Source organism: Acomys minous (assembly GCF_964271855.1).
Source record: "Acomys minous genome assembly, chromosome: 9".
Classification (NCBI taxonomy): domain Eukaryota; kingdom Metazoa; phylum Chordata; class Mammalia; order Rodentia; family Muridae; genus Acomys; species Acomys minous.
The window spans coordinates 67,863,456-67,887,640 of record NC_140490.1 but is presented as its reverse complement, the minus strand read 5'-3'; the positions used below and the strand labels follow the sequence as shown (position 1 = coordinate 67,887,640).

At 46.1% G+C, this 24,185-nt stretch overlaps 1 protein-coding gene across 6 annotated transcripts in view; it reads left to right on the top strand.

Annotated features, from left to right (window-relative positions):
• Positions 1 to 22,914, top strand: part of RIPOR2 (RHO family interacting cell polarization regulator 2) — a 209,912-nt gene extending 186,998 nt beyond the window's left edge. For all 6 annotated transcript variants that reach the window (XM_084794026.1, XM_084794029.1, XM_084794027.1 and 3 more), the window contains 8 exons: positions 1,935 to 2,103; positions 5,460 to 5,595; positions 7,445 to 7,606; positions 9,819 to 9,977; positions 12,865 to 13,067; positions 14,661 to 14,744; positions 16,184 to 16,274; positions 20,946 to 22,914. In XM_084794026.1, coding sequence (XP_084650152.1) covers positions 1,935 to 2,103; positions 5,460 to 5,595; positions 7,445 to 7,606; positions 9,819 to 9,977; positions 12,865 to 13,067; positions 14,661 to 14,744; positions 16,184 to 16,274; positions 20,946 to 21,046 — 1,105 coding nt within the window. In that variant the 3' untranslated portion in view covers positions 21,047 to 22,914. The remainder of the gene's footprint in view (positions 1 to 1,934; positions 2,104 to 5,459; positions 5,596 to 7,444; positions 7,607 to 9,818; positions 9,978 to 12,864; positions 13,068 to 14,660; positions 14,745 to 16,183; positions 16,275 to 20,945) is intronic.
• Positions 22,915 to 24,185: the final 1,271 nt, after the last annotated feature.

Sequence of the window (24,185 nt, the reverse complement as noted above, 5' to 3'; positions counted from 1 at the left end):
TTGGAGTATCAGAACATATTATAAATTACAATGTCTACGACATTATCATTGTGATATTTTTAATGTAAACGTTGAGTACATTGAATAGACAGAGACAGGGTTGTGGCTTCATCCCTTCAGCCACGGTGTATTATTTTTAAGGTTCAGGAAAGTCACTGTCGGAACTAGAAAAGCCACTCGCTTTGTGTCCTCTTTCAAGCTCCCGCCCGTCACCTGCACTCAGACCTTCCTCGCGCCCTAATATTTACCCTTTCCTCTTTTCCTTCCGCGTGCTGTACTATGCTCGCGTGTGTATTTGTTTATGCATGTGTACATATTATTGGCTAGGTCCTGCATATGAGGGAGAACATGTGAGGGTTTTTTTTTTTATCTGAGATTATGTGAACTTGCTTGGTATTATATATTCATTTTCTAAGTCCAGTCATTTTCCTGCAGTTCTGTGAGGACAGTTTCCCAGTTTCCTTTAGAGCTAAACACACACACACACACACACACACACACACACACACACACACAAATTTTCATTACCCATTCATCTATTGACGGACAACTAGTTTGGTTCCAATTCTGCTATAGCAGATAAAGCAGCAAGTGTTTCTAGTTCTAACTCTCTTGTGGGTTTTTCAGCTTGGGTGGTGGATAAGTGTATACAAATGCAAATTTTATAGTGAAAGTGGAAAGCCATACAGCTTCGGAATGCCTATTCCAGCTCTATAGAACCTTGTTGAGATATGTAGACTTTGGTCTGATTAATTTGGATGTATAACAGTTTTAATTTGCAAGAATTTTTTATAGTAAGGTGTAAATTTGAAAAGAAAGAAGTTTGCCAGGTGGTTGTGGCACACACCTTTAACCCCATCATTCAAAAGGCAGAGGCAGGCAGATCTCTGTGAGCTAGAGGCCAGCCTGGCCTACAGAGCAAGTTCCAGGACATCCAGGGTTACACAGGGAAACCCCGTCTTAAGAACAAAAGAGAGAGAGAGAGAGAGAGAGAGAGAGAGAGAGAGAGAGAGAGAGAGAAGAAAAACAAGAGGAGAGAAAGAGAGGAAGAAAACAAAGAAAAGAAAGAAATTCATTTTTAAAAAGAAAATTCTATACACTCAGATCATACAAAATCAAATAACCCAGATAAATATAAAACTTACTTGTCAACCTGAAACCATAAAATAAAACAAAACATATAAACCGGCCATAGTGAAATGTACTTGTAATCCCAGCACTTAGGAGGTAGAGGCAGGAAGTCAGAAACTCAAGGCCAGCCTCAGCTACGTGGCAGCTCAGGGCCAGGTGAGACCATGTCTCAGAAAGAGAAGGAAAGAGAAACGTAGATGACACATGCAGCTGAACTTTTCATGCGAGTGCCCGTGATGTTACAACTTTGGACAGTGTGACAGTGAGGTTTAAAGAGGACAGAGAAACCCACTGAGCTGAGGTCTGTGTAGCCGGACTCCCCCTTCCAGCGTCTGACTGTTCACAGCACTGTGTGTCTGCCCTTGGCAGCTTTTATTTCTTCTTGTCTTCGAGTGGCAGTCAGCATGAGGCCAGAGAAAGGCCTGTGAGATCACTCTTTAATGGGATCACCCACAGGGAACCACAAACCTACGGCTCTTGAGAAGGGCGCAGAAGGCCCATCCACAGAGCGGGGCAGTGAAGCGTGTGTCAAGTGAGGGCACAGTGCAGAGACTTCTCAGGGAAGCTGCCTCACAAAGAGCCCATTGTGCTCAGAAAGCAAACAGCAGCCTTTGTTTGTGTGGTCTTCTGATACTAGGCAAACTGGCAACAGTACCTGAAATAAGCTATTTCAGAAAGGCTATCTCGGCTTTTGAGAGCAAAGCGGGGAAGGACCGATTTCAGCGGGGACCGCGGGAACCTGGCCTGTGGTTTGTGCACAGAAAGACAGAGCCTCGTGTTTCACCCACCTTCCTGCCTCACAGTTACAGGTCAGTTCACCCGGAAGCCAGGGGCCACCTTAGCGAAGCTCTGACTGAAGACACAGGCGTAGGGACCAGCGTGGCAGGAAGCCCACTCCCACTCACCACAGGAAATGAGAGCCTGGACCTCACCATTGTCAAACACCTACAGTACTGCACCCAACTCGTTCAGGTAGGACGTGCGGTGTGGGGGAGGTGGGGGTGCTCACGTGCCAGGAAGGCATCGCATAACTTTGCCAAGGAAACGAGAATTTAGAAGTAAACGGCTATGTTCCTGTTTGGAGTTGAACCGAGTCAAAAAGCTCAGTGGACACGCCCACCCTTTCTTAAGCATGGGTTTTCAGTTTTCAGTTAAACCTAGACCTGCAGACTGTAGTGGGTGCCAGGCAGAGTACGGGGGTCAGTGCTCGAATCCAAATGGCCTGATAGGAAAGGCGAGGGATTCATCAAAGGAAGAAGAAGGTGCCATCCACAGGCTGAGTTGGGAAATGTTGACTAAACAGGTATGAATTCATCCTCTAGCTCACTTCCCAGCGTATGTGGCGCTAAGAACAATGAATGACAGAAGCAGGTCACAGCTTCTCAAAGAGCAAGCGAGAAATTTCTTTTTCTTTAAAGCAGGGTCTCATCAAGCTGTTCCTCAAATCCGCTTTATAGCCGAGGCTAGTCTTGAACCCCTGATCCTCCTGGCTCTACCTCCCAAGTGCTGGGATGGAAGGCTGGCTTGGACTAGTGGCTTTTACGAGCCATGGGAAGGAGCACTCTTTCAGGTTACCTCCTCATCACTTGATTCTCACACTGGAAACCCACAGGGCAGATCTTCCTTCTCGTTTTCCATTTCAAGCCGTCCATCACAGGCCGCATTACAGTCCCCGAAGCTGCAGATGCTTTGAAGGTCATTTGCAGCTGGGCGGCTTTCAGCTGTCCTGAGCAGGACACTTTCCCAGAGGCCTGGACTTAAATGCTTCCTCCTGGCCTGGCTGGTTGCCTTCTCATTGCCTTGATCTTCACCCAGATTGCTTGGGTGTGTGTGAAACAGGAAGGAACGCAGAAGCTTTACAGAAAGCGGCCACTCAAGCAGGCTGAAGAAAGAAGAGGAAGGGTGTCCCTGAGGCAGCCAAAAACCAAGAGGCTGGGAGAGGCGGGAGGGAAGGCCAGGGGCTGGCTGGTGTTAGTCACATACTCATAAATATAGAAGAATATGATTTTCTCCCACAAATAAAGATGCCTTTTGAGCATAGTGACGCATGCCTATAATCCCAGCACTGAGGAGATAGACACAGGAGGAACCAGAGCTCCAGACAAGCCTGGGGTACATAGCAAGACACTGCCTCAAAGGAAGGAACCACGTGATGGGGAAACTAAAGGGTGCGGGTGCTGTGCTCATGTGCTGTGGGAAATGGGCTGGCTGTCAAACCCCTTGCTTCTGGGCAGACCTGCACCCTGTGTGCAGAGCTGTAGAGTGTTGAGGCTATATATAGCCAGACCATCCACAACTGCCTCACAGAAGCAGCGTTTTCCCTGTTGAGCAAAGGGGGCCAGATGTGGTGCTTGTGCCTACAATCCCAGCACTTGGGAGGATGAGACAGGAGGATTGCCCACAAGTTCGAGGCCAGCCTGTAATACAGAGTCTAAACTTGTCTCGGGCAAACAAACAAGGGGCTTTTGCTTCCTTCTAGCTACCTGCTATTTACCAGCCACCTGAATAAGAGTCTTTTAGGCCTATAATTATCTTCTCTGAGTCTCATAATGTTCTAGGCAAACCACCATCCAGCCTTTGAGAGGTAAAGTGGAACCTCACTCCGTGTCCCTTCCACGGAGGGGGTTAGGTGGATGGCAAGCAGCATCCTACATGGTTCCTCTCTAGCAGGACCATGAGGGGACAGTTCAACTCTCTTGTGGAGCAGATCTGTGCTGGAAAAGCAACAGAAGTGCATGTAAAGGCACAGGCTGACTGAAACACACATACAAGTAACATATATGTATATATAAATTTACTTTATATATTATATATTTCACTATATATGTATATGTGTTACATATATATATATAATAGTTAATGAAAAAAAAGACCATGAATTTGAGAGAAAGGAGGAGTACATTGGAGAGTTTGGAAGAAGAAAAGAGAAGGGGGAAGTAATGTAATTGTGTTATTACAAGTAATTCGAAAAATAAAAGAAGCAAAAAAATAAATAAATAAAAATAAATAAAGAAAGAAAGAAGCAATAAATATTTTTCATGCAAAAATAAAAAAAGGCACGGGCCGAAGGAGTGAGAATTACAAACCCCACTTCCCACTCCCTATTGCCCTGTAGTCGGGCGTTGACTTACCGCTTGGCATATAGTTGCAGAAAGCTGAAAATGGGCGTTCTGTCTGCAAGCTCCTTACACTTCTGTACTTGCTCACAAGAAGGGTGTAGTGTGTAATTGCTAGACTTTTGTTTCCTTTTGTTTTCTGTTGTGTAGCCCAAGCTGGTTCTGAACTTAACTATATAGCTGAGGCGGGCGTGACCCAATCTTCTTACCACTGTTTCCCGAGTGGTGGGACCCACACTGTTTAACCATTAGTCTTTGGCATTTGAGAATTCCGTTTATTTTAGAGTTCAAATGCTCTAGACAGCAGGGCACGGCGGTATTCTTCTCATCCAGGAGCCATGCTGCCATCCCTGCCCACCAGGTGACCCGGGCAGGCTCCCAAGGGACACAGAAGGAGCAGAGGCTTCAAACAGCAAGTCCCTTGGGTTCTTCCCTGTCTCAGGTGAAGCCAATTCCTGCTGATATGGCCCTAGGCCAGCGACGTAACCTCTGGGTGCCTCAGTCACATAGCATTTCCTGTCAACACCATGGAGACGGCAGTAGGACGCACCGTGAGAAATTGTGTGAGCTAGCCCATGTGCAGGGCTCAGAGAGACACCAGGGACACAGACACTGCTCCTGGGGCACACTGGGATAGCTCTGACTACAGGAATGACTTATATAATATAGTCATAATTTCCAACTTGGAAGCAGGGAAATAAAACCACACAGTGAAAACCCCAAGCATGTGTACAGCGAACCTTTCTCTGCTTATACACAAGACATAGTCTAAATAGCCTCCATATCTTTCAAGAAGATTGAGATTTACATCGGAGGAAGGGCAGAGCTGAGCGTGGAGTTTATACCAATAATCCCAGCACTTGGGAAGCTACGGCAAGGGGATTATGAGTTTTAGGACAGCCCGAATATAGTTTTAGGCCAATCTGAAACACATGGTAGATCTTGTCTAAAAAAGGGAGGAGAGAGGGGAGTGGTAGAAAATTCACAATATACTGAATCTCAGCCACTGAGAAAATTCCAGAACACATATACATGTCAAAAAGATTAAGAGTAACAAAAATATGTATGATTTCACGAACTGGCAGAGACTATGAACCCTGGCAGGCTGGGACAAAAGTGCTGCAGAGCTCAGGCCGGCCAACGTCTTCCGGAAGAGCGCCGAGGGCAAGGTCACTGGCCTCCACATCACTAAAATGTCTTTTGTCTTCTCAGCAAATCGTCTTCTCTAGCAAAACCCCCTTTGTGGCAAAAAGTCTCTTGGAGAAGCTGTCGAGGCAGGTCCTCGTGATGGAGAAGCTGGCAGCAGTGAGCGACGAGAACCTCGGGAACATCACCTCTGTGGTGGAAGGTAAGCCCGCCACCTTCAGGCGGTCCCTGGAACCAAGCGCGCCAGACTTGCGCATGCTCACTGAAAGCAGCGGCGCAGCCGAGCGCACCCTGGCCTGAGTCACACCGCTTCCCGTGCGCTCGTAGAACTGGTACCCACCTCCAAGAAGCGCTTCTCAGACATTTTCTGTTTCCAAGTGCCTTTAAGAGACAGGTCACCCGGATCGTTCTAATTAGCACATAGAGTTGGCAAATCTGACCCCTATAGTGGATGTTGGATGCTGTTGCACAGGTGTTTTCCAGTCCTGCGACTGTGTCGCCTACAGAACAGTCTGTTTAAGTCTGGCTCTGAGTGTGTCTGAGGCAGAACTTTGGGGGAGGGTGCAATGTATGTGAAGGCCAAAGGTCAGCTTCAGATGTCGTTCTTCAGGAGGCATCTGCCTCATTTTTTTTTTTTTTTAAACAGGACACTGGTCTGGCACTCACCAAGTAGGTTAGGCTGGCTGGCCAGCAAGCCCCAGGAATCCCCTGGGCACTGAGGTTATAGTACTATGCCACCAGCTGTTTAACTGTGGGTTCCAGGGCTCAAACTCGGGTCCTTGTGCTTTCAAGGCAAGTGCTTTACGAATTGAGCTATTCCTCAGCCCCACGAGCAAGCAGAAGGTGGCATGGGGAAGATGCCCTTGAGTTTTTGTGATCTGCGCACTGGGCTCTTTCATAAAGGCGAGGGCTGTCTTTTTCACGCCAGATAGAAACGGAAATAGAGACGTCTGGGTAACCTATGACTGAGCCTACCCCACCCCCAGGCTCTCCCTATGGCTTTCTGCCTCTATTTTTTATTTCTGCTATGAGCAGGTGACCTCAGCAGGTGTCTAAAAGGTGTGAGAATGGCAGGTGGGGCTGCAAAGGGCCTGTGTGCTGTGCTGTGCTGTGCTGTGCTGTGCTGCGGGCTCCTCCTGGTCACAGCCACCCACAAGTGTGATTGTGAGTGTGCACCGCCTGCCTTGCTGTTTGCTCATTCTGGCCTGAGAGCCACAGGGCAGCAGAAAGGCTCCTCCAGCAAACCTTGCTGGGTGCCGGCCCTTCTGGAAGTTTGCATCAATAATCCTGTGTGGTTTTTGCTATAAAGTCCCCAGAGATAAGTCAGGTCTCGCCAAGGCAGAGCAGCCATGCCATCTGTCTCTGAGAGCAAACACCTGAACATCCACTGAATTCCTTTTGTTCACTGAGGAGAAGGAGGAGATTTTCCTATGGATCACCTGTCAATCCCCAAAGAATCTTCTAGTAGTTCCATCTGAAAGTCACAGTCCTGGTGGACGTGCAGACGTAGTTAATCTCATCTAATCGGGACACTGAGGCAGGAGGATGACCATTTCAAGGCTATAGGGTGAAATCAAGGTTAGCCTGGGCAAGACCATATTTCAAAATCAAATAGTAAAAAAATGACTGGAAATAGAACTCAGTGGTAGAGCGTTCATGGGATCCTAGGATTAATCCCTAGTAACACACACACACACACACACAGAGAGAGAGAGAGAGAGAGAGAGAGAGAGAGAGAGAGAGAATAATAGAAAGGAGAGAAAGAAAAGTTGCCTGCAGATAGGACATTGGAAGTTCAAGGTTATCCTTTGTTTGAGGCCAAACCAAGTAACATGAAACTAGTCTTAGATAACTAATTTATTATATTATATTATATTATATTATATTATATTATATTATATTAATCAAAACATGTTAAAAAAATAATAATAAAACAAAGTACAGTTTTTTTTAAAAAACACAAAGAAAAGCTATAATGTCCCTAGGACCCCTTGCCCACTCAACCCAGACACCACCTTCATCTTTTCACTAACACGCCTCGTCTTTTGCAGCCCTACCAGAATTCCACAAAAAGCTGTCCTTGCTTTCGTTCTGGACCAAGTGCTGCAGCCCAATCGGAGTCTACCACAGCTCTGCGGACCGAGTCATCAAACAGCTGGAGGCCAGCTTCGCCAGAACCATCAACAAAGACTACCCAGGACTGGCAGAGCCAGGTACAGACAGCAGTGGGAGGGTCTCCTCCGCTGCCGCAGCCTGGGGAGGGGGCGGTGAGCAGCATACAAAAAGGCCAGCCTTGGAAAAGAAAGATATGCTGGCTAGTCAGCTAGACTACCAGACTACAAAAAGGTGCTGAGCATACAGAATGCCAGCGGAAGTGGTTTTGGTTTTGGTTTTGTTTAATTGCCGTGTATGTTATTTTCCCCTGCCATGGACAAACACCTAAAGAATCTGTTTATAAATGAGAGTTATCATTGGGTTCACTTTTAAAAGGTACAGTCCATGCCTGCAAGGGAAGGCACAGCAGCAGACACATGATGCCTAGATGTCTTGGATAATTAATTTATTCTGTTAATCAAAATATGTAAAATTTTTACAGCAGCAGGTTGGTCCAAGGCGGTGGGAGCATGTGGCTGGTCACATCAGAGACAACAGATGATAGGAAGCAGAAGTGAGCCAAGTTACAGCCCCAAATGCTCACCTCATGGCCTATGCCAGCCAAGTGACCCCTAAGTTCTAATGCGTCCACAGCCTCCCAAACAGCACCGCTGGCTGAGAACCGGGAACCACCTGAGCCTGGGTCTGATTTGCTGCTCATGTTTGTACAGTTGACCCTTGGGTGTTTGTGGGTGAATGCTGCCGGAACATGCTATGCACAGCTGAGTCTGTGTGTTTGTTTTCGTCCCTTGCTTATGCTAGTTTGGCTTTGTATACAACTTCCACACTTGCTCCTGCATGCCCCCAGATGACTTCTAACACTTGGTCAGGCAAGTACCAAGTAAATGGTTGTTAGATTACATTGCCTGGGGTGTGACAGCCTTTAGAAGTCTCTACGTGTTCAGTATAGATGTGCTTTTTCCTGGGTTCTTAGTCGGCAGTTGCTTAGATTCATCCATGTGGTGCCCATGGGTGCAGAAGGCTGACAGTAGGCTTTCTCCATGGGGATGCCTCCAGTGTGGGGATGTCAGGGGCTACAATGACTCCGGAAGAATGTAATCCTAGTGTGTGTCTAAAACATGAGCCAGCAATGCTACTCTTAAATACACAAAGAGAAATATACTCCTGTCTGTGCATAAGATGCACAGCCTTAGTCACAACAGGACAAATTCAGTGACAACTGACATGCCATGTGGAAAGGGAGATACTGTGGTGTTACAATGACACCATAGAGTATCATGTAGCATTTCCCGGAGACGCTGTTGCTGTTCCAGGCTACAATCTGAGAGGATGTTGAGTAAAATAGCCCAGACATACATAGAAAGCACATACTATACACGCTGTTGCCATGACAGTTCAAGAGCAGGAAAAGCTAGCTAATGTTGATGAAACTCAGGCTCCAGAGCAGAGCGTGATGACGAGGCAGCAACATGGAGGCAGGAAGAGCAGGAGTTTAAGGCCAGGCCTGGATACCTAGCAAACTGGACATCGGCCTGTTGGGGAGGCCAAGTAGCTACCAACAACAGGAAGGACCCCTGAGATTCCCTGGAGGGATGTCGGTAATCGTTCACACCCTGACTTGCATGGTACCATGTGAGTGTGAAAAATGGTGACATTCCGTGGCTCTACACGGAAGCTTACCCCCCCTTAAACACTTTACCTTATCCTAGTGTGATAAAAGGGGAGTGAATAAATTAGCGAATGTAAGTATCGCAAGAAAAGTGTGACAAAAGGTGACTGAGTAAATGAAGGAAGGGTACAAATGCCGCCATAAAAGGTGAGTGAGGGACTGGAGAGATGGCTCGGCACTTAAAACCACGGGCTGCTCTTCCTGAGGACCACAGTTCCACTCTTCCAGTACTCACATGACGACAGTTCACAACTGTCCGAAGGGATCCAGGGCCTTCTTGGGCATCGGGGACACGCGTGGTACACTGGCATACATACACACACACACACACACACACACACACACACACACACACGAGAATAAATAAATTATAGTTTAAGTGAGTGCGTGGATGCACACAGCATGTTCAAGATGAACGTTTGCAGTGCTATGATAAAAGGTTAATGAATATTATTAGTACGATGATGGATGAATTAATGAATATGTAAGTACTGCGATGCTGACGTCCGTTTCCATAGTGTAGTGGTTATCACATTCATCGTGAGATGCAGTTATAAAACATGAGCGGATGGATAAGTGAATTAATGCATGGATGAGCGAATGGTCATGTTTCTCAAGCTGCCTTGTCTCTTCCTTCCCAGTGTTTAGAACCCTGGTGTCCCAAATCCTGGACCGAGCCGAGCCTCTGCTCTCCTCCAGCGTCTCCTCAGAAGTCATCACAGTGTTCCAGTATTATAGCTTCTTCACCAGCCACGGTGTGAGCGACCTGGAGGCTTACCTGAGCCAGCTGGCCAGGCAAGGTAGGATGCGGACTGTGAGGGACCCTCCATGGCTGAGCCGAGGCCTCCCTTTTTCAGTGACTTCTGGGCTTTATGTAGACTTCCTGGTATCGGAGCAGGATCCCACTAAGCACACTGGTCCCCAGCAGGGGTTCTCTGTGAACAGAAAACTAGCCAGTAATTGGAAATCTCACTGCTTTCCCTTCCTTTCTCAGCCTATCTGCAGTGCTCCTTCATATTGCCTTTTGCAGTAGAATTTTCATTCAGAATAGACATAAACGGACTTCAGTTGATGGCTGGAGTGAGACAGTAGGAAGAGACAGTGAGAAAAGACTGTAGGAGGCTGCCTGATGAAGGAAGGTGAAAAGGTAACTAGGGGTCTGTAAGCTCAGCCCACCTTTTCACTTGGCACTCCAAATATCATATATATTCTAATAGAGGAGCCCAAGCATCAGGAATGCTGCAGATATTGGGCAGGGGCTATGCGTTCGGAAACTAGGTATCATCTGGTACAGCGCCACACAGCAGCAATTTGTCTGGCTGAGATCCAGGCTAGCCCAGCTCTTTCCAAAACATCAAATTCTGTAGCAACGTGGGTAGTGTTTGGCATCACAAAGGAAGAGAGATTTCTGCCTAGCATGCGACACAGGGGCTCTAGAGAAAGTCTTGCAGGTGGCATACCTGGCGAAAAGAACAAGACAGGGGACCCTGTCCTAAGGTGCAAAGCCTCGTGGTGTACATGTGATCCTAAGCTTGCCAAGTGTAGATCAGCTTCCCAAGCAGACACCTGAATTATTCAGGGTCTGGTGTGGCAGTTCATGTTCCTACGTCTCTTAGTGATAGGCCTTGATAAAACCCACGGATTCAGTAGCAGGAATGGAAATGACAGTGGGAGAAATTCCTTTTAACCTCTGGGCAATTTCCTGTTTGCTTTCTTGGTTTTGTCTTGGGTGTGGTGTTTCGTTTAAACTTCTATCTTCATCCTAAAATCTAGGTATATGTGTCTAAAATGTGAATTTGTGCATGTGAGTGCAGTGCCCACAGAGACCAGAAGAGGGAGCTGTAGCCCCCCACGAAAGCTGGTGTTATAAAGGGCTGTGAGCGTTCCACCTGGGTGCAAGGAACCAAACTCTGGTCCTATGCAAGAGCCATATGTGCTCTTCCGTGCTGAATCATCTCTCCAGCCCCTTGGTTTTGGTTTTGTTTTAAGACAGGGTCTCTAGTTCCAGACTGGCCTCAAACTTACTATGTAGCCAAGAATGATCTTAAACGTCTGACCCTCCTGCCTCTATTTCCTAAACTCTGAGACGACAGGTGTGTGCCACCATGCCCAGTTCATGTGAAGTTGGAGACTGAACATATTCACTTTGTGAGTGCTAGGCTCTCCTAACTAGGCTGCATTCCCAGCCCTTCCCTTATCTTTTAGTGTCTTTTTTCTTTCATTCTTTCATTATAAAACGGATTATTTTTGCACTACAGAAAGTTTAGGAAACAGAAAAATATAAACTCAATCTCTTTCTCCCACTTGTGAGCTTTAGTTTTGTTTGAATATTCATGGTTTTAGATTTCAGAATTAGGTCTTGTTTAGACTGCCATTGGTTTGTTTGTATGCTTGTTTGTTTTTGCAGTAGTGGCAGATTAAACCCGGGATCTCCCATGGTGGACAAGCAGTTACTCAGAGCAAATGTCCCCAGTGTGATTCTACCTTACAAATACCATATGTTTTTGGACCATAAGATGCACCTGGCCATAAGACGCACTTTTGTTTTTAGAGCAGTAAAACAAGAAAAACCATAAGGCACATCCTAATTCCCCGTCCCCCACTTTTCCAGGGAGTGGGGAAGTGCATCTTATGGTCCAAAAAATACGGCATTATATTTTCTTTTTAACTTAGTATGCTTCATGTTAAATATAACATATTTTAAAGCATTTTGTTAGTTTTATATTGTCCTTATACTTGGGTGCATCCTGTGTATTTGTATTGTCAAATGTTTTCTGTGGTTTGTTTGTTTAACTGTCATTCAATGCTCCCTTGGGGATTTTTATTAGAGTGCCTGCTTACAAAACAGCAAAGAAAACAGGAAATTAAAGCAAAAGTATCTAGACTATTCTCCCCTTTACTCACTATGGGGAAGGTGTGAGTCGGCTACACGAGGCAGCTCCGGCCTTTCCCTTCCCGTGTAGGCCCACGGTACTGAGGAGACACGAGATAAACTTGCTGGGTACCTAGCTAGGGAGTGGACTCCTCTCATTAGTCACAGAAATGGCCAGTTTGTGCCAGTGGAACTCAGTCATGTAGGTTACCATATTGTCTCTAGATTACAATCGACCAAGTGACATTCCCCTTCCAGGCCCGACCCTCCACCTAGGATGAGGGTTTTAGCATATAGTTCCAACTGGAGGAGAGGCAATTGTGTTTACCATGAATATTAATAAGGTGGCAGATAATGCTTTTTTCTGTTTTTATTATATACTTACATTTGACTGCTCACCTCATTGGTATGGTGCTGGGTGTAAGTGCCTATAACCATGGCTCTCGGGAGTGAGAGGCAGCAGGACCAAACATTTCGGGTCATCTTTTGCTTCACGGAGAGTTTAAGGCTGGCCTAAGCTATATAAGAGCCTATCTTTAAAAGAGAAAAAAAAAACTATATATTTTTGCCATCGCTTTAAAGTAGAAATTCAACTTTACATTTTTCCTACAATTTGCCCTCATCTCACCATACTTATTTAAATTATTGACCTTTTCTCACTAATTTGAAACACTGCCTTTATCATGGACTAAGTTTTTACATGACTTGGGTCTGCTATCCGTGTGTGTTTGCCAAAAACGTGCACGGAATATTTGCGTCCTCAATAAGCGTGCCACCGCACTATCAGAATGTGAGCTCTGGCCCTCACCTTCCAGTCGCCATGGTTCAGACTCTCCAGTCACTGAGGGACGAGAAACTCCTGCAGACTATGAGCGACCTCGCACCCAGCAACCTCCCCGCTCACCAGGAAGTCCTCAGAACCCTGGCTCTGCTGCTCACCCGAGATGACAATGAGGTCAGCGAGGCCGTGACGCTCTACCTGGCAGCAGCCTCCAAAAATGAGCACTTCAGAGAAAAGGTAGGATGCTGAATGGAGGAGATCGAGCCCCAGGCGTAATTGTCTTCGCTGTTTATCACTGGGGCACCCCTGGGCTCTGATCCTGGCACTCATCCAAGGGGCTGGACCAGGACTGCTGAGGATTCAGGGTGGGCCTGGAATGGACTCTGTCACTAAGGCTACTGGCATCACATCCATATCTTGTATGCTTCCAGATGGCTGGAAAGGAAGAACTCAAAGCTTCCTAACCCGTAGAGACGATGAGTGTGTGAGGGGGCGGGAACACTAGTGGGAGACCTGAGCATTACACCTTGTCTTCTACCCCCACAATCCACACAGCTCTGTCAATTAAAAGCAAACGTGGTATGGTTTTAAAATAATAACCATCGAAGGAAAAAATGATAATTAAAATAAAACCTGCAGTCATAACTTTGTATCTTCCAACTTTGGGTCTACAATCTGGTAGAATATACCAATCAACTCATTGAATAAACCTGTGAGATTGTGTGATTTTTTTTTCCCTGAAAATTGTGTGAAAGACCATGCTACAGTTTACCTCAGGTGGATGTGTGTGTGTGTGTGTGTGTGTATACATACATATATATGTGTGTGTGTGTGTATATACAAATTTATATATGTTATGCATAATAATATATTATTATTTTTAGAATACAAAAAGTGAGTAACATTATGGGTTTCTTACCTTTTTGTTAAATTTGTTCTTTGATAATTTGGTGTACACATACAGTGCATTCTGTGTTCTCTCACACCCAACTTCTCTTACCTCCTCCTCCCTCTGTATCCACCTCCTCCCATGGACCACTTTCCTACACTGTTGTTTTCTTTGACCCATTGAGTTTAAGCAGGGCTGTGTGTGTGTCCATGGGGTTGGAACAGCCCATTGCAACCTACTGGATGCACCCTTCGGAACACAGCTGAGGATAATAGCTCTCCCCCAGAATCCATCCGTAACCAACAGTCCCCAGTCTTGTGCAGGCCTCGCACCCAGCTGCTTTGAAATCATGTGTGCAATGGCTGAGCTGTGCCGAGAAGATGGCATGTTAAAGCCTTCGCCCTATCTTTCAACTCTTACATTCTTTTCTGCTCCCCTTTTCATGACATCCCCTGGTCCTTTGTGGGGAACATTAGGTTCCTTGGGAATGAGGTTATAGCCAAAGTGGGCGGTGAGAACCAAACCTGGGTCCCTTACGAGAACAACCAATGTTCTTCTGAGTCATCTCTCCAGCCCTAGACACTTAAATATTTCAGATAGAGTCCCGCTGTAATAGCCCTGCCTACTGTGGACCTTGTGATGCACACCATGCTGGCATAGATGGGACTCTCCATGCAGATCCGGTTGTCCTCAGATCTGCAGCCATCTTCAGACTCTGCATGCACACGGTACACAGACATACACACAAGGGAACACCCATACGCGTAAAATAAGACAAAAGGGAGTTTTACAAAATTAAAAATCTATATCTCCCATATGAGAAAAGATACACCATATTCCCCTACCTCAATTACCCTCCTTTGTTCTCCTGACATATGTACGGTTTGAATGAAAAACAGTTCAAAATGTCTCACAGCATCTCTCTCTCCTTCCCCTTTCAGGCCTTGCTCTATTATTGTGAAGCACTAACGAAGACCAATCTCCAGCTACAGAAGGCAGCATGCCTGGCCCTAAAGAGCCTGGAGGTAAAGGCCAGCCCCGAAGCCCTACAGTCCCATGCCAGTCCAGACTCAAAGCCACTCACCTACACACACACACACACACACACACACACACACACACACACACACACACACACATCCCAGGCCACTCAGAGCTGCTGTCCCTGGGCTGCACATGTTAAGCATAGAGGCAGGCCATGCCATGTGGACTTTTCCAGTTCTTTCCACATTCAAAGCCTCCCTTGGAGTGCAGCACTGTCACTCATCTCCTTGGAGACACATAGTCAGGGTCCTTTTCCCAGTTGAACAATGACTGTATATGATTTTGTTAAAGTGACCAAAAATAATGATCCTTTACCATTGCCTGGAAGAACCAGTGGGACTTTGGGTCAATGCTACAAAAGCATCTTAACCCCCCAAAAAGAAGATGGTACGGTCATTTCTCCGAGGTTGGTGTGTATAAATTAGCATAGAGAACCAAAGCCTGTCCTGAAGTATTTCAACTCCATATACACCTGAGTTCCCAGATCCTTTCTCTTGAAATTATTTGCAGATATGTCCAGCCTTTGACATCATGACACAATGTCATCATCTGCAAAGTTCTCCCCTGTTTAAGGGGAGAAAAAGCCACGCACTGTTTTAAGATCATGATTTTATATGATTCAGGCTACACTGTTAGCCTCAGCCACACCTGACTGCTGTAACTGCGCTAGAGGAGGCGTTAGGGAGCAGGGCGAGAGCTAAAATGCCACCTCGCGGAGGCAAAGGCTACAGGTTTCCAAAGCAAGTGTGACTTTTGACAGGCTCATGTGTGGCCCATCTTTACCACAAAAACATTAGGAGAGATCCCAGGAAAAACTAGGGGGGAATCACACCCTAATGCTTACAAAAACCCGCGAGGGGCACATGGGACAAGGAGCTGACCGAAGGGGACGTGAAAGCAAGGGATTAAAGCAATAAAAGGAAAAGTTAATGATCTGTGAAGGAAAACAACCATGGGAAATTGTGCCTTCCTTGTTACTTGGTCAGAATGTGACCTTCAGGTGACCCATTGGTTAAGTGTTTATTTGGACACTCTCCTGGTGTGCTGTGACTCATCGCAGCTTAGTGTCTCTGCTACAGACTTCACACGGGCACACACGGGCACACACGGGGTGCAGCAGCCTGTGTGGGTTCCACTGGATGTCGGTGCTGGGAAGGAGGCCGGCCTTTAACCCGGGCACATCTCCAGCTCACAGCCCCCAGGCCCTGCCCTACTCCTTTTCTCCCGGGAGATCCAATCCTATATGGGAACAGAAGGAGAGAGCTCCAAACCATTCAGGGTTCCTCCCACTCCCCCCCCCCAATCCCCTGCCCCCCAACCCCCAACACCAGCCCCCCCCCCGCCCCACACACCCCCATCCCCCACCCCCACCCCCACCCCCAGCTTGAAAAGTCAGGCACTAATCCATCTTCCCTGGCAGGCCACCGAAAGCATTAAAATGCTCGTGACACTGTGTCAATCTGACACTGAAGAGATCAGAAACGTGGCCTCGGAAACCCTCTTATCTCTTGGTGAGTCATCTGTATGTGTTTGTTTACTTCTGATATTCTCCTGGGAACCGGAAGGAAGTTTCGCGTGGCGCCCGCTTTGTCCACTTCCCCCTTGGCTGTGTACTCTCCGACTCTCTGCTCCTAGAGTAGCAGAAGTCAGTTGTGCCCAGATCTCGCCCTGCCCTTGTTCCCGCTGCACAAGAACCAGGCTTTTTCTCCCCTGTTATCTCCAAGACGTCACCAGCCTTTGCCCTATTTAGAATCAAGACGAGGGCCTGAGAGTGTGACTCATACCTGTAATCCCCACTGAAGAAGCTGAGGCAGGAGAATCACCTCTCAGTCAAAAACAGCTTAGTCTGCACAGTAAAACTGTCTCTTGAAAGCAAAAATGCTGGCGCCTGGAACACGGAAGCAAAACAGACACTGTAGAAACCCCAGCTTGGCTGCCAGTGTAGGGACGGCCAAAGTCAACGTACCTGACCCTCTGCGGAGAATGCTGTGCGCCCCTTTTTCCTTTTTTTTTTTTTAAAGACAGGGTCTCATTTATCCCAGATCAGACTTGAACTATGTGCCCTGAAAAACAGTTGAACTTCTGATCCTCCTGCCTCCATTTCCCAAGAGCCGGCCTAATGAGCACGTGACACAGTCTCTGATTGATTTGGTGCTAATGATCAAATCCGGGCTTTTGTGCATGTAGGCCAGTACTCTACCAACTGAGCCACATCGCCAGCCATCAGGGAAACCTTTCTTAACTCCTCATCAAAAAGGCCACAAGTTTGCGGCTAGCCTGGGCTACATACTGAGATCCAAGCCAGCGTGGGCTACAAAATCTCTTATCCACACACCTGTACACAGAGAAAGGAAGGGTGAGGGGGGGAAGGGAGAGTTACAGACAATTTAACTATAGTCATATACTCTACATTTTTTAAATCGCCTCTAAAAGTCTTTAAACCTAATCCTGCCAGTGTCACCAGGTAAAAAGCCACTGGTTTGACAATACATTTGACCATGTGAAGAAGACCCGTGGTTATTATAACCACCATGAAAATCCCATTTATTTCGAGACTTCTTTCTTACAGGGATGGGATTAACGAGACTTGGCTCTGCTGTTGAATATGCCATTCTTTGCAGAGAAAGCTTAGCCCGTGTTTGTTTAAAGGATAAAATGGTTATTCTGTATGGCTGCTTTAGATATAGTTCTTTAATTGTCTAAAGCATACCCAGGGTGTTAATGGCTTAATGCCTCTTGTCCCTCGGGGTTCTGAAATAACAATGCACATTTAACAAAATAAACAGGAGCTAGACTTTTGTAAAGCACGGCCAGCCAGTCTCTCTTTCCATAGTAAACTGAGGAGAGGTATCCCGTGGCCTGTGCCCTGAGACTCACTTAGCTGCTCTCCCAGTGGCATCCCCACGAATGGTCACCACACTTCCTTCACCACCACGCTTTCTGCGCTGCTCACATCTCCCAGGCCTCACCAGCCCTGTTAAGCCTTCTCCACTCCATCCATACCCAAGTCTCCGGGGAAACCTAATGTACCTCCGCTCCAACCAATGAGGCTGCTCCTTGAGGTTTCTGGGATGCCCCTGCACTGGGATTTTAAAACCTTCTAAGATGCAGCAGCGTTGGAAGACCCTAGCCCTGAACTCAGTGTTGTGACTCTTCCTCGACCCCGATGAACAAATACCAATGCAATTTTCTCTCACACCCAAGCCTGAACTCACATGGTGTTCCAGTACTCTCAGTGGCAGCAGGGAAGACATCCTCTGACAAAGAAGTAAAGCCACGATGAGCACTAAGAAGAGGCCAAGCAGCAGCCCCTCACCTAGTGTGCACTCACTGCAGCCTTGTAACCTTTGCTGTCTGAGAGACCCTCTGGGCAGTTGGGTAGCACCCAATATGCCATCTAGTGGTGGTACCCAACTCCTGCTTAGCCCAATGAGAGCCTCAAGCTTCAGTTTGGGGCAGCAGGCGTAAGTCAGTTGTAGAGCACCTGTCACCATGGACAATTCCTGGATTTGATCCAAGACCCCGCTCCCTCCAAAGCTTTCACTTTATTTAATTCTATTTCCGTTTCTTTTTTTAAACATCGATTTGTTTATTTAGTATATGTTGGGGGCATGCTTACCAGGGCACCTATATGAAGGTCCTTTCAGTACAGAGATCCAAAGGATTCAACTCAGATCACCAAGCTTGGTGACAAACAACTTTACCCATGCCTTTAGCTATGCCAGAACAGCCAGTGGCACATGAGTCCCACTCGGAGCCACAGGACTCCCCAGATTCAGGCTCTTTTTCCTCCGAAACTCTGCCTGTATCTCACGGCTATGAAATGCCTGACACGTCAGATCAAAGTTCCCTGACAGATAGATGTTAGCAGATGTCCTGAGGGCCAGCTCTGGTTGTGTCACCATAACAATAAAGGCTGAGCATCCCTCATGCCAAACGATTTCAGTCAAAAGCGTTTCAGATTTTGTTGCATTTTTAAAAACTTGAAATACTTGCATATACATGAGATATCCTAGGAATGAAACCCGTTTAAAGACGAACGCTGTGTGTTATATATAAATTTGTATGCCTCCCCTTGAAGGCAAATTGTATGTAATATTTTAAATATACATACGTTTGACTACAACCTGTCATGTCCAAAGGGAGTAAAGGCTCCCTCTTGTGGCGGCCTACCAGTGCTCACGGTGTGGGAGCATTTTGTACAGGTGGGTGGCCTGCATGCAGAATTTTGGGGGTCTAATTTGCGGGTCTGTCCTTCTCCAAAGCCACTCGTGTCAGCACATTCCCAGTGTTTGCGAACCTATGTTCACCATCGTATGGAGCTCTAGCTGTGCACAGCGGAGGAAATCCCACTTTCGCTCTAAGAAAGCCGCACCTTATGCATCTCATGGCCATTTTCCCTTGCACCTAAGAGAACATTGGCATTTAAGTTCTAAGATACTATGCTGGGCCAAATGACTCTTTTTTTTTTTTTAAGTGAATTGAGGATTGAATGCAAGGTCTACCGCTTGTAGGCAAGTGCTCTACAACTGAGCTAGATAAAGCACCTTTTTATTCTGGACTGGAGAGATGGCTCAGAGGTTAAGAGCACTGTCTGTTCTTCCAAAGGTCCTGAGTTCAGTTCCCAGCAACCATAAGGTGGCTCACAACCATCTATAATGAGATCTGGTGCCCTCTTCTGGCATGCTGGTGTACATATGGGCAGAATGCTGTATAAATAATAAACAAATAAATAAATCTGAGATAGGTTTCACTAAGTTGTCCAGGTTTTGTTTGAACTGGTAGTGATGCTCCTGCCTCAGGCTCTTATGTAGGTAAAATTACAGGCCTGCCCCAGGCCTGGCTTGCATTTATTTATTTATTTATTTATTTACTGGTTTTTTGGGACAGGGTTTCTCTGTGTAGCCCTGACTGTCCTGGAACTCACTCTGTAGACCCGGCTGGTCTTGAACTCACAGAGATCCGCCTGCCTCTGCCTCCCAAGTGCTGGGATTAAAGGCATTTGCCAGCACCACCTGGCTTTTATTTATTTTCTTATGCCAGTCTTTCGATGTAGCCAAGGCAACCTTTGAGTCATTCTGTAACATGAACATTATCCCTGCCTCTTCCCCATTCCTCATTTTCCTATTTTTAAATCATTTTTTAAAAAATAGTAACAATATTTATATTTAAAATACATTGTCTATATAAAATATTGCTGTGAGGGCCAGAGATATGGCTCAACAGGTAAAATGATAGCTGCACACATCTAAGAACATGAGGTTAGTCCTCAGAACCTCTTCAAAAAATGAGGAGCACACACACCTGTAATAACAGCATCCTACAGTGAGATGGGAGGTGGAGGCAAGAGACTTACTCGGAAGTTCAAGGATCAGCCAGTGTGGAGGATGCAACATAGCAACAGAAACAAGAGGGAGCTTGTCTCAACATGGACAGAGAGACCTGAGATGGAAATGTTGCCCCTGACCCCCACGTGCATACAGTGGTACACGCACTCACATGCACTCACATGCATAATTAAGTAAATCAGCAAAAGATGTGGCTATAAACAAGACTGAATAATAGAAAGCCTGGGGGAAACACTGTATGCTTAGGAGAGAAAGAGTAACTTTTAGCCAAAGCTTGAAAGGCTAACTTTTACCATTAGTAAAAATTAGCTTTTACCATTAGTCATGTAGACGTACATAGTGCTACAATGTATAATGGTGTGTGTATATGATATAATGTAACTAAATCAACATAGAACGTATTCAAGTTACATAGAGATTCAATACACTAAGGTCAAGGATAAGTCTTACTGAAATCTCTAAAGCACTAAACAAAAATTAATCTGCCATACACAATTGGTAGAAGATGGCACACGCTTGTGCTTTATTTTATACCTTGCTTTTCATCCGGTCTCTGATACTAACTCAAAGGTTCTTGATTATTCTAAGCATTGCCTAGAAATCCATAATGTAATTAAGAATAATAGAAAAGCACTTTTCCTTAACACAGTAACTAGCTAAGACAGCAAATACAAGGCTGTAGCTCCGTGGGAAAGTGTTTGGTCTGATATACATGAGGTCCTGGGTTCAATCCCTGGGGACTGGGGGGGGGGGGGAGTCACAATAGCACATTTCTGCCATGTTATTCTGTGTGATACATAGGTGAAGTATTCACGTTTAATGTTTCCTACCTAGGAGAAGACGGGCGGCTGGCATATGAACAGTTAGACAAATTTCCTCGAGACTGTGTTAAAGTCGGAGGCCGCCATGGAACTGAAGTTGCCACTGCCTTTTAGGTTTCACACTGGCACTGCCTGACTGCTGTCCTGATACCTGGCCATGGTCATCAACAGGGTGCTGTGATGTGGCCAGGCAGCACCTGGACTTACAGGGTGCCGCTGCTGTGGCCAGTGCACAGATCTCAAAGTCCAAATGCACCGTACTGTCTACGTTTCCTTGGCCCGCAGAGGAGGGCTGTGTATAATTCACTGGACTGCATCGTGGTTGTGAATGACAGCACTTCAAGGTCCATCTTACCTTCCTGTGGAATTTGAAAATAGCCATCTTTGCGCCTGTTTGGGAGTTCATCCGTGAGCTTGAACTTTTCATGTGCTATTTGGATAAGTATCGTATGCCTTGCCGTTTTCTTTCTTCTGTGTTCTCAGGGTTGAGTGGCCCTTTTGCTGCCTAATTTTACTTTTAAAGACAAAGCACAAAAAAAAAAAGATGGTTCTTCAAATAAAAGTTTTCTCACAGAACCTGGCAAAGTGATAAGTTATAAGAGACTAGGTTTCAGAGTTGAGGGTGTGGCTCCCTTGGTGGAGCTTGCTTGCTGAGCTCATGCCCAGCACCACACAAGCTGGGTGTGCTCCCTATAGAAACCCAGAGCTCAGAAAGTGAAGGAAGAAGAAGTTCAAGGTCACAGTCAGCTACCTAGGGAGTTCCCAGGGAAACCTGGGATACATGAAGCTATGGGGCAGGGGGAACCTAAGTTCTAGATCTTAATTTTTTTATATACTTCCTACTATTTGTTTCTTTTTCCATCCTGAGAATTTCCATGTGGTCTGTCCCTGTGCTTTAAGGGATAAGCTGAAGGAGCCGGCTTCATTAAGATCATACCTATACTGCTAAAAGCAAACAAAAGTCTTGAAGCTTAAGCTTTTGTTCTTTACCAAGAACACTCTCAGTTTTACATCGTTGTTTGGTTTCTGTTTTATCTTGAGACATTGTCTCCCTATGGCAGTCCTAACTGGCCTGGAACTGAATACATAGGCTGCCTGACCTTGAACTCTCAACAGTTCTCCGGCCTTTGCCTCAGAGTGGGGATCTCAGGCACAAACCACTATGCCTGGTTCCACATGTATAGTTGGTTTTTTTTTTTTTTTGCTAAGACAAATACACACCCCAACGTCATAGATTCAGAAAGATATGTTGTTCTTTCAGATGGGAACCTGGATGATGGATGAGTCCTAACCTGGTAGAATAGGGCGGCACTGAAAGTGGTCCCTGCTTCTATAAAACTGGCCATGAGGCTGGGAAGCAGGAGATTTTAAAAGATGAAAACTGCTCCATTGTTTCAACAGCAGCTCAGTCACTCACTAGGTGAAGTGTGCAAGGGGTAGGTATGCCAAGATATGACAACAACATGTGTGGGTGCAATTTTAAACTGTATTCTGGATGTGTTTGTATAAATACCAATTAGATACTAGTTTCAATATTTACATTTTAGCAAGAATTTTAAAAGGGTTCCTTGCGTTTTAAAGTGAAAATTGTTTGCCAGCCTTCTGGCAACATATTCTTTCAACTGTGAAGTTCCACTGTATGTATATATTTGTATATTTGTAAATAGTATGTATATATGCATACATCCCTTGTTTTAATGGTACATTGTACAGTTATAGTATGTATAGGCTATATAGTCTTTGTTAAATGGTTGAAATGTCCTTTTTGTAGACAGTGAAATCACAGCTATTATAGGGCTTTTGTTGGGTTTGTTTGTGGATTTGAAATTTTTTTGAATATTGCATGGATAATTAATTTCATGTCTTTTGTATTCACCTCTGTATTTTAGTCCTGGTTGGGGGAGTGCTCTTAGTTTTGTGGTATTTGTATTCGTTACTCTTTCAATCATGTAAGTCAAAATAAAAATTATTTTTAATTACTAGTCTGGTATAGAATCTGATATGTATTTTTAATTTGTTATCTGTTATTATATGTGTGCATAATATATGTGTGGGGTGTGAGTGCCATGGTGCAGCTGTGGGGGTCAGAGGTCAGCTCTGTGGAGTTCATCCTTCTCCTTCCACCTTTACACAGGTTCCCAGATTCAAGCTGAGGGTTTCAGGCCTATGCAGCAAGAGCCTCTACTTCCGGAGCCACGTCACCATCCTCCCCACCCCTCCTCAGAGCCGGGGTTATAGGCAAATGTGCAATGCCCAGTTGGGATCCAAATGCTGAGCCTCATTGTGGGAAAGATTAAGCTTTGTCACAGGTGGAAGCAGTCTTGGCGGGCTTTACCCTTGGGGCACACCATGAATACCTTGTAAGAGACTGTTTGGAGCCTTCCTGGGCTTGGAATTCAGGAAGCCTACCTGGGAACCCCACCGTGGCTATTGTTTTCCTAACTGACCCTCGAAGGGAGAAGGGACCGCCCTTTGCATGTGACTGGGAAGGTGGGGGAGAGAAAAAGAAGAGGTAGAAGGAGAGAAGGAGAAGGCGCGGAGAGGAGCAAGCACTCTGGACGGAAAAACACCTAAGGACCCGTCCAGTGAAACGAATACCGGAGGTTCACTCTTCTGTCCCTTTAACCTTTTTTTTCCTTCTTGTATATGCTAGTTAGGTTGTATAATAAAGTTTAATTGTTAATAAACAGAGCCAACACCTCATGGTTTCAACAGCAAGTGCTCTTAACAGCTGAGCCATCTCTCCAGGCTGTTCACTGACCATCCCACCCCACTTTGAGACAAGGTCTTTATAACAGAGGTTGTCCTTGAACTCAGTCTGCAGCAGAGAATGGCCTTAGTGTATGCTTCCATTGAGATTTCAGAAGAAAAGCCTAGAGGCCAGGCACGTGTGCAAGTGCTGCCCACCCACACCGCCGCCCCCGCGCCGCCCTCCCCCCCCCCCCACCCCGGGAGAGCAATGAATGAAGCTTTACTGAGTGAACCCAAAGCCGAATAGAGGAAATATGGCCAAAATTGGAGAGTCTGCCCAGGAAGCTGCAACCAGTGGAGAGAGGCAGCCTGAGTGAGCAGCCACACGGCCCTGTCAGCAAGGCTTTTGGAGTTCATGGCACTGCGTCCTTATGCTGGCCACTGAGCTGGAGGACCTCACTTATTGGATCCTGGTACTTAGGGTAATCAAAATCTGTGTTCCCAGGCCATGGTCGCTCATATTTAGCCCCAAAATAAACTTTCTCTTGTCCCCTTTTACTTG